Source organism: Ictalurus punctatus, chromosome 21, assembly GCF_001660625.3.
Source record: "Ictalurus punctatus breed USDA103 chromosome 21, Coco_2.0, whole genome shotgun sequence".
NCBI classification, from domain to species: Eukaryota; Metazoa; Chordata; class Actinopteri; order Siluriformes; family Ictaluridae; genus Ictalurus; species Ictalurus punctatus.
In genome coordinates, this window is record NC_030436.2 from 7,773,408 (window position 1) to 7,783,432 (window position 10,025).

Here is a 10,025-nt window from a genome sequence, read left to right on the forward strand (position 1 = left end):
TATATATATATATAGGCAGGCTCAGGGTCATCCAGACTGAAAGTGCCATTTTTCCATCCGGGGTTGAGGTATTTCAGAGTGTCTTTAAGTGCTGACTTCCTCATTGCTCTACTGTTCAAAAAACAGCGGTGTTACATCTTCTGTCGGGGATGGGCAAAGTCGGAGAATGTCCCGAGAACACCTGGAGTAACCGTTGTGGAAAACCAAGGCCTTCTTCATGGTGAAGAACGACACCGTCTTTTCCAGAAGATCAGAAGTGGGGATTCCGTTATGGAGGTGTCCTTCAAGTGATGACTTCAGTTTCTCCACCTTGCTGAAACACTTCCTTTCCAAGCTGTGGAGTTTACACCTGCAAAAAATAGAGTATACATCAACATATTGCCTTGAATCTGCTAAATATAGGGTGCTGAAATACTGGTATGACTGTGTACTGTAATAACAATGTATGAAATAGTTAGACTATTGGTTGAGGCATACTGGTACAGATGATATCACACACAAAAAACTGCTTAATTTTATATACAACTGTAGAGCTTGTACAGTATTTCCAACTGCAAAGTTTATATTACTTTATATTAATTTACAGGAACTTATTTCATGGGCGTTCTACATTAAATAAATACATTAAATGTAACCACATTAAATATAACTATAAACGGATAAAAAGTATAATGGTTTCTGCTTTATTTAATTAATACATTTCAATCATTGCCAAATTGCTGTGTTATAAGAGGAATAAAACACTTCTAGGCATGCTGTTATAGGAAAATAATTAACTATGGGGTGGTCTGCTTTGGGTCAGCCTCATAACACCACCATATTGTTGATTACTTTCCTATAACAGCAAGTCCCCAAGTGCTTTATTTCCAAAATATGGTATGATATATGTTATATTCACATTTTTAAAAGCAGTACACATGTCTTATAGAACAAATATGACATGAAAGTTTAAATGAGAAAACTGTATACACGCATGTTTATGGTATTTTCTAGCAATTTCTGAAATAATTTAATAGATATTGTGGTTGTTTACTGTTAACTGCAAGTAGATCCAATGACTTTCTGAAAACTGTCATCCTGATGCTGTAACACAAAAATCTCCATTTTCAATCTGGAAAAGCAGAATCTGTTTGAAAGTACCTGGCATGTTGAATGTTGTCCTGAGGTGTGATGTCCATGTAGGCAGGCATGTCTGATGCTAGCTTAGGTGCTTGATAGTCAAGTCCGGTTCTACTTAGAGCACAGGCCCCGTTGGGGTTCAGTTCAAATCTGGCTTCTATCTCCTGATCCTGCTTGTATTTATACTGAATTTTGTCTGGGTCCAGCCAATGAAACCATTAGAAATTAAACAATAGTCTGCTCATATGTCTTTGGTCAATGGGACTCTGATGGGACACTTCATTGGACAGGTGGAACGTTCTCTTCTCTGCCATCTGGCACTTACGCTACTGTGGGAAAATGACTAGAGGTATGAGCAAACAGATTTTCCAAAGTTCCCACAGTGTCATTATTGATAAGAATTGAAGGTAGCTGTACATATTTTCTGTAACCAATTAGTGCAATAAACACCAATATTTGCATAGTTACAGCAAAACATTTTTAGTAGTGTCACTGTCCATTTGCTATTCAATGGATATCTTTTTCTTATGACTCACATACTCTATAAGTGTATATTAAAAAGGCCTGTCTTACAAAATCCTAATCTACATTGGCATTTGACGGAATACTCAAGGATTTCAGAGTTTAGTTACAGTTCATTTGGTTCCAGCCCCTCAATCTAGTAGCCAACTGTTCCTGTGAGAGCGGACACACTTCTATTGTGTAAGGGATTTAATGTGATGAATGCTGAAGTGTGGGAAGCCGTGTGCCTCTGTGACTCCACCAGCTCGGAGCAGATGAGGGGTGTGTGACTGGGGCATTCTCAGCTTATTACTGATGGACAGCTGTGTGTGTGCATGTGTGTATGTACCAGACTGTGTGAAATATAAGCCTGGGAACATGTAACACACGGAGAGCTCTCAACTAGATATCATGTACCATATTTTTGAAGGAAAACTGTACATTCACTACAAATTGCATCTTTTCTACATTTAGATTGTGTTTTACCTGGGAAAGTGAATATAGTGAAGCTTTCAAAATCATTTCATGTATATAACTGGACCTCAATGATCACACTTCTATCTTTAGAGGGTGTAGCGAATGTAATGAACATTTAAAACCGATTTAAGATATACAGTATAATTAGACAATAAGTAAGCAATACAACATGACAGTGTGGTGTAATAGGTGCAAAATTAATGACGGCTGGTGTGGAGTGGTAATTATTTTGCTATAATAGCACGTCCCGAAGTGTTTATTCCTCCTATACCACAGCAATTTGTCAACAATGACACAGAATTCAATTCATTAATTATAAGGTCACATCATACTTTTTATCAGTGAACACGATGTATGCAGTGCACTCATTCTCTCATCAGCCTCTCTTTTTTCCTCACTCTTGAAGTTAATAAGACTAAGCCATTAACCATGTTACTGAGAAGCTACAAAGCCGTCTGTCCTGAAGACTTTCCTATGTTGGAAAACTTAATGTTCCAGTGTCACCTCTAACTGCTATAAAGTGCTGACACTAAAGACTCCTTCCACAAAGGTTAAATAAATATCTCCTTACAGAAAGTTTCACCTTATCAACCATTATGTTTGTTTATAAAATAACAACTTTTTAAATTTTATTATCTCATTTAGTATTAGGCTTAGATTATGTAGAATGCCCACCACACAAGCTGTCTTAATATCTAAATAGGTCTTAATATTTCCATTCAGTGTCATAGCAAAGAAAATGATTAGATAAACTTTGGAACATACAAGGTGAGCGTGTGCTCTGTCAGTGACATTGATCCCAACACCAGGCAGCAGATCTGCTCTCTTTACAGGGCCACTACTTTCCCAGATTCACACAGTGTTCTGTGAATCCATCTCCATCACCCCACCCCTCCACCTGCTCCCCTGAGACATGGACATTGTCCTCTGCTAGAAGAACACTGAGCATGTGGCAGCCCTACATTCCTCATTGTGTGTCCAAGCTCTCAAACTGGCTCCAAACTGTGAGAAACTCCAACAAGCCCAAGACTCACACATTCATATGGAGATTTGGGAGTATAAATAGAGGAGATGCAGCCAGTACAAATCACACTCTCTACACAGAGAGATCTACAGCACAGAGACACAGCCATGGCACCAACCATCACTTCTGCAATGACCATCTCAAACGAGCACCTACCTCTAAACAACAAGGTAAATTAAGAACCTGTTTCCTTTCAATATTTATATTTACCTGCTTTCTACTTAATAGCTCTTTATAGTTCAAGATGGCTAAATGTTCTCTCTTTGTTTTTTGCAGCTGAGGAAGCCGTTGGTGGAGAAGATGCGCAGAGATCGTATCAACAGCAGCATTGAGCAGCTGAAGTCTCTCCTGGCTCCAGAGTTCCTCAACCAGCAGCCTGACTCCAAACTGGAGAAAGCAGATATCCTGGAGTTGACAGTCAGCTTCCTGAGACAACAGGAGCAGCATCCTGCATTATCCTCCAACTCAGCAGCTGTCAATCAAGGCTTTTTCAGATGTGTCCATGATGTTGTCCACTTCCTATCCAAAGAAGAGGTGAAGACACAGAGCCAGAGAAAACTGCTGAACCACTTCCAGACACTTCAGCCATCTTCATACGAGATCAGGAGGGAAAGTGTCCTGCATCCGCTGATCATCAGCAAAGAGAAGAGTTCGTTTAAGAGCTCCCTCTGGAGGCCCTGGTAAAGGGAAGATCAAGACTCAAAGCAGAAAACACAAGTCTATGTGGACTTTATTGTTATTGTTTTATGGCAAAAACCTTTCCACCAGTTTTTGAAGAAATGTTTTTCTCATAAAAAAAGTCATACATGTCATACATTAGTTTTTAACCTGCTTTTTAAAAGTGTCGATTGTTTGCTGTATATAATATACATTTATATGTATATCATCTACTTACAATTTACTTTGTTAAAAATGTGTTTTACACTGATATTATATACTCTATGAGTGCCTTATTCAATTAATTTATAGAAATACTATATATGTTTTTTAAGCACAATATGGTTATTGTTTTAAATGACCACTGAAAATTACTTTGGCAGTAAAATATATACTAATCTGCTAACTGCAAGATTATTTGCTTTATATTAACATGGATTACTGTTTTAAGAAATTATGGCATCTTTCTCCTCATCTGGGAATCTACTTTGTACAAAAATTGTGCTTTATGCTGAATTATATACTCCATGAGTACTCCGTAGTACTTTCATGGTGTGGTTCTTGTTTTGACCCCTGAAAATGTATGTAAACCTTTTATAAAAGGTTTATTTCTTTATAATTGTATAACTAAACTCAAAATTTGAAGTAGATGACATTGCAACAATGTATTGTACTCTATCAATGTATTTTGTCTGTACTGCATGGTTTGTATTGATGGTTATTTGGGAAAGAGAATAAATAATTTAACTGTGGATGGGTTCAGACTCACATGCATTATTCTCCTAATTACATACCTCTCCTATTAATCATTCAGTAATTACTAAATAAGATGCTTTAGTATAAATAACACTAAAGGTTGCTCATAAATACAGTTAGTGTAGGGACATTAACTCTCAATAGCTCATCTTATATTATTCTTACGTACGTGGATAAAATAGTCTGATGAATGACCATTTCATATTTAATTTCGTGTAACTTAAAACCTCATAACACAGACTTTTTTCTGCTAGGTTAAAAAAATGGTTCAAGCCAATGGTTAAACTTAAATACCTGGAATGTTTATTAAGTGATTTCAATTACAACATGATACCAAAAGAAAAGATCCATGTTGAATTTGATAGTTGGGGTTTGAATCATAGCACACGCCTTCACAAAAGACAATAACATCATCCGGAAAAAAAAGGACACTTTTTTGTCATACAACACAGGTTCCCAACTGTGGTCTTGGAGTACACCCTGTGCTGCATATTTTAGTGTTCGAACACACAAGATTCAACTCAGGAAAAGCTGGTAATTGGCTGATAAGGTTGAAGTGGGTGTGCTGGGAGCAGAGAGAACAGTAAAATGTGCAGGGGGTACACCAGGACCAGGGTTGAGATCCTGTTGTGTACACTGTACACAAATTAAGTAACATAAAACTAGATTAGTTACAGTACATGCAAATGTTGCACAAAATTACAAAGCAACAACAAAAATAAAAACACTAAATTGCTATAAGATGTTAAGAGTGATAAATAAAATTGCTGGACCGCACACCATCAGTTTTTCTTCCATGGTCTCCACAGTGCCACTCGGTTCCTGGATGCTGTTCGTTTTGGTGATCTGTGAGAAAGATGGTTCTGAGTTAGTAACATCAAGCCCAGCCTCAGGCTCATCCTCTGCAGCACATAGAAACGTTTGATTTCTTCTCGGTCTTTGGGTGGCAGGGGAGCGTGCAGGGACACATGGCGCAACATCTCATGCAAACACTGAGAGAAGCCACGTGCAAAACTTGAATTTGCACGCAAACCCGCCTTCTGCCTGAGCAACGTCACAGCCATCTCTAAAATGTCGGCTTTCTCCAGTTTGACTGCCTGCTCTTCAGTTATCTGCATGATGGGACAGAAAATCATCCTAAGCTGCTCGATGCTGCTGTTGATTCGGTCTCGGCGCGTTTTCTCTGCCTGGATTTTGCGAAGCTAAGATGGAGAAATGGGGAAAAAATTAGGACACTTTTGACTTGGAATGGAAATGCATTCCCTTACAAAAACATCACAGACAATTAAACGTTTTTTCACACGTAATGTGAATTACATGTATTGTGAATGTGAATTCACATGTAATTACTCATTTACATGAGTAATATGAGCTGAAAAAAAAAAAGTTATTGCATTCTAAAACTGCACACATGAACTCAAGTCATGTGAACAATGTGTGTTCACGTGAGAAAAATGACTCCTACAAGAACAATTTTTTTAAATCTAAATAATGATTCCACGTGCCCTATATGTGAAAAATTATCACGTGAAAACACATGTAATACACATGAAAAACGCGTGAAAAATAACATCGTTGATTATTCACGTTATGTTACATTTCTGTAAGGCTTCTTAGCACATACACAAAAACATGGTGTCTTAGCTAGATTTCTTTTAAAATGCACGGTAATCATCATACATCTATGGTCAATTTCAAAACCAGGCCCACGAAGGAATCAGTAGAATATAAAAAAGAATTTCTCTTTAAATTATATATATATATATATATATATATATATATATATATATATATATATATATATATATATATATATATTTCCTTGTTGCACGAGGAAAACTGCGGCACCAATTTATTTATCTTTTGCGCATTTATTGCATGAAATCAGGTGCATGAACTGTGTGCACGTGTTCCTGTCCCTGTTTTGTCCAGATGAGAAAAACATATCTATCTACAATTTATCTACATAATAATAATAATAATAATAATAATAATAATAATAATAATAATAATAATAATGTCAGCTTTTCAGTCTTCTCTACTTACTTTGTTTTCTGTCCTCGCACGTGCAAGATCCACATTTGTACAAATGGGTTGCATTTCATTCAAAGTCTACAAAACAAACCGCAAAAGGTGTGCAGACAAAAAAACAAAAACAAAAACAAAAACGACAGTGCATGCACGTGAGTCTGTATTTATACCCAAAATAACGACCCCAGAAACAGGAGACTAGGTTTCTTCCCATGCCGACGGATAATTAAAGGAGAACAAAAACACCGCAGTGATGTCTTGTGTTGTAGCTACTTCCTCTCCCACGATGGGAAACCGACACGGGCCGCTATAAAGTGTTAAAAGTGTGCCTGTAACACCTGCTTTGACGCCATGTTGCGCTCACAAGTTCGCCATGAAGGCGTGAAGAAGTAAAGTCTCCTAGCCACGCTTCACTTCACCCTGCCTTTGATCCTGCAGGTTGTAATGGCCTTGTCTTTGCTTTGAAACCCGAGCCGTTTTCTCATTCTCATTCCTTCCTGCATCGACTATCAAAATGTTTTGAGCAACCTTGAATCAAGCTTTAAACGAAGTTAATCACGTGCTTTAATGAACGTGCTGTACTTTATCAGCCGCGCGTGCTGTCTCAGGCATGGTTAGCATTACACCTTATACACCTGAAAATTAAACAGACATAACTGGAATCTGCTTTGGTAAAGGAACTATTTATTGGTTAAAGGTATTCCATAACTCTTTTCCCTCTCTATAGGTTCAGTGCACACACACACACACGCGCGCACACACACACACACACACACACACGGATAGTAAGTAAGGTCTTACTGTCCTTGTGAGGAACATGCACTGACATCAATATTAATGCACCTGATTAAAGCTATATCTACACCTACATCTAACCTGAGCCCTAACCCTTCACTAACCAATGGGGGAACCTTTTAGCTGCAGGTTTTGTAAAAAGCTCCCAAAAAGGTTAAAGCTGATATTTCTATCTAAACATTTCATTTCATTAAAATGTCTATTTAAACATTTATTTAAACGAATGGGAGAATCATTTTATGGGTCAATGAATAGCTACTTTCAAAATATTTATTAATTATTGTGAAAATCAGGTGTTTAGTTTGGCAACATTATAACATTCATTTATAATCCATTATATTTAAATGTTATTTAAAATATTTCAATGTTAAATATTTAACTGTCATCCTACGTATTAAATTGATAGATGCTGATGTAGCATAATATGTATTGACTAAATATTGATTGACTAATGGAAGCCTGAATGACTTGATTTGATTTGTCGAGGACACCGCACCCACTGGCCTCTGAGTGTGGGAAACCTAATCCTGCCTGGGACTCATGCCTTTGTAATGCTAATGCACTCCTATAAATAGGGCAGAGAGGGATCCTCACTACAGACCACATCTAACTCGCTCTCCTCAGAGAAGCACAAGCTCTCCTTCTGAAACAATGGCTCCTGCGTACATGAATTCTGCTGACTACTCAAAGCTTTCCAACAAGGAAAAACATAAAGTGAGTATCTCTACTACTGTATATTCAACTACTTAATCTTATCGCTTTTGAAAATGTTCCATTTTTACAAAGTGAACAAGTTGCTAAGAGAATTCCTCTTTCGTTTTTTAGCTACGAAAACCAGCGGTGGAAAAAATGCGCCGTGATCGTATCAACAACTGCATTGAGCAGCTTAAGGTGATGCTGGAGAAAGAATTCCACCAGCAAGACCCCAACACCAAGCTGGAGAAAGCTGACATTCTGGAGATGACTGTCATCTTCCTGAAGCAGCAGCTGCAAAGCCAGATCTCAGCGCCTCAGAAAGCTCACTGTGACGGTTACTCTCAGTGCTGGAAGGAGACCGTGAACTTCCTGTCTGACAACTCCAAACTGGACATGACGCTTCAGCATCTCAACCGCTGTCAAGAAGCCCGGAGAACACAGAAAGATTTCCCAGTGTCTCCACGTTCCTCCCAGACCCACCAGGCTCCTGTCAAGCAGGACATCAATGTAAACAGAGCTGTGTGGAGGCCTTGGTAGGGACACTGAGCACAGAGACTCTCTCATGTCAACCAAATGGTAGTTTTACCATCGCTAAGTAGGAGTGTATTTTCCATTCCAGTGATTCAGATCATTTTCTCATGTTGGGTTTTGATCAGAATTCTTAAAAGTATGTTTATTATATGTCCTCCCTATGGGTTGGGCAAGGTTATCAATTAACCCATGTTATTACTCTTCATATTGAAGACTTACACATTTTTTTTTTGTTTATCTTAACTCCAGTGAAGTTTTATTTATTAAATTATTCTAATTGATTGTATTTGTTACCTTTTTTAATAAAAGTTTTGAATATGTATTTCATTTTTACATGTTGCCTTAAATGTGAATATGAATAAATTGACAAAATATGTATATTTCTTGTCTTGGTTTGTTCATTCATTTATTTGGCTTTACATATCATTAGATAAACAACACTTTGGCTATTGCTCCTCCATGGACAAAAAAAAACCCTTGTGGTTACATTAGAAGCAGTTAAACTGGTCCATTTGTAATTTAATGTAATTAATGCAAATCCATGTACACATAGCTTTACTTCAATGGCCAAGATCATTTACATTTCTGTCTCACAGCAAGCAGTAAATCTTGGGCTGCATATGAAGGTCATGTTGTGAAGACTTGCCATTGGAATGGAAATTAATGGATTAGGATTTTAAGTAAGTAGAAGTAAGGCATTTGACATCTAAGTCACAGATGTATTGTATAGTATTATATTCTTGGAACTGGCCTATGCACTGTATTAAATTGCTCCTGATGCTTCCTGTACAAAAGATATTCTGCAGCATGACATAGCAATATCACTTGTTTATGAAGATCATTCCTATCGAGTTAACCTTAGAAATTGGAGTAATAATAAAAAATAAAAAAGGCCTACTCATGAAGAGCTAGCAGCTGGCTGTGATAAAGACTAGTAACCAAAAATTCTGCAAGAAAGCTGTCATTTGGCCATTTCCTTTATAGATTTAGATTTACAATATATAAGAATGAAAATGTTGATAAAACTCCAAAAGTCTTTGTCTCCTACTCCAATCAGTTCACAAATATCATCCTGTCTGTTGTTCCATAGGATTAGGGCATGTGCAGACGTATAGACACGTGAAGAAAGCATGAGTTCATAGAACTGTGAGAAAGACAGCCTTAATGTCCCTGTCTATACACTAGAACCCTGATAGTCTGTGTATGCCGTCAGCTCTGGTTTCACCAGACAGCTGGTGAGCTCGATGGGTACTCGGCACATGTGTGGGGCCTGCTTCTCGCAGGATTTCCCACACTCTTGACACAGTCTCGCCTTTCAGCGCAGACACAAAGGAAGTGTGCCGCGCTAAATTATCCATTAGGCATGGTGGTGTGAATTTTGACCCTCCATCACTTCTGATTCACAGCCTCCACCAGGGAGAGACCTGTAGGCATGTTA

At 37.8% G+C, this 10,025-nt stretch overlaps 3 protein-coding genes across 3 annotated transcripts; 2 read left to right on the forward strand and 1 right to left on the reverse strand.

Annotated features, from left to right (window-relative positions):
- The first annotated feature begins 3,160 nt into the window (after nucleotides 1–3,160).
- On the forward strand, nucleotides 3,161–4,505 carry LOC108254740 (transcription factor HES-5). The gene is made up of 2 exons (XM_017450014.3): nucleotides 3,161–3,291; nucleotides 3,398–4,505. Exons 1-2 carry the CDS (start codon nucleotides 3,169–3,171, stop codon nucleotides 3,803–3,805), a joined length of 531 nt encoding a protein of 176 aa, XP_017305503.1. The 5' UTR covers nucleotides 3,161–3,168; the 3' UTR covers nucleotides 3,806–4,505.
- A 309-nt stretch (nucleotides 4,506–4,814) lies between these two features.
- On the reverse strand, nucleotides 4,815–7,291 carry LOC108254743 (transcription factor HES-5). The gene is made up of 2 exons (XM_017450017.2): nucleotides 6,581–7,291; nucleotides 4,815–5,736 (listed from the first exon to the last, which is right to left on the reverse strand). Exons 1-2 carry the CDS (start codon nucleotides 6,632–6,634, stop codon nucleotides 5,317–5,319), a joined length of 474 nt encoding a protein of 157 aa, XP_017305506.1. The 5' UTR covers nucleotides 6,635–7,291; the 3' UTR covers nucleotides 4,815–5,316.
- A 653-nt stretch (nucleotides 7,292–7,944) lies between these two features.
- On the forward strand, nucleotides 7,945–8,934 carry her15.2 (hairy and enhancer of split-related 15, tandem duplicate 2). The gene is made up of 2 exons (XM_017450018.3): nucleotides 7,945–8,074; nucleotides 8,186–8,934. The coding sequence occupies exons 1-2, from the start codon at nucleotides 8,012–8,014 to the stop codon at nucleotides 8,591–8,593; spliced, it is 471 nt and encodes a 156-aa protein (XP_017305507.1). The 5' UTR covers nucleotides 7,945–8,011; the 3' UTR covers nucleotides 8,594–8,934.
- The last annotated feature ends 1,091 nt before the right edge of the window (nucleotides 8,935–10,025 follow it).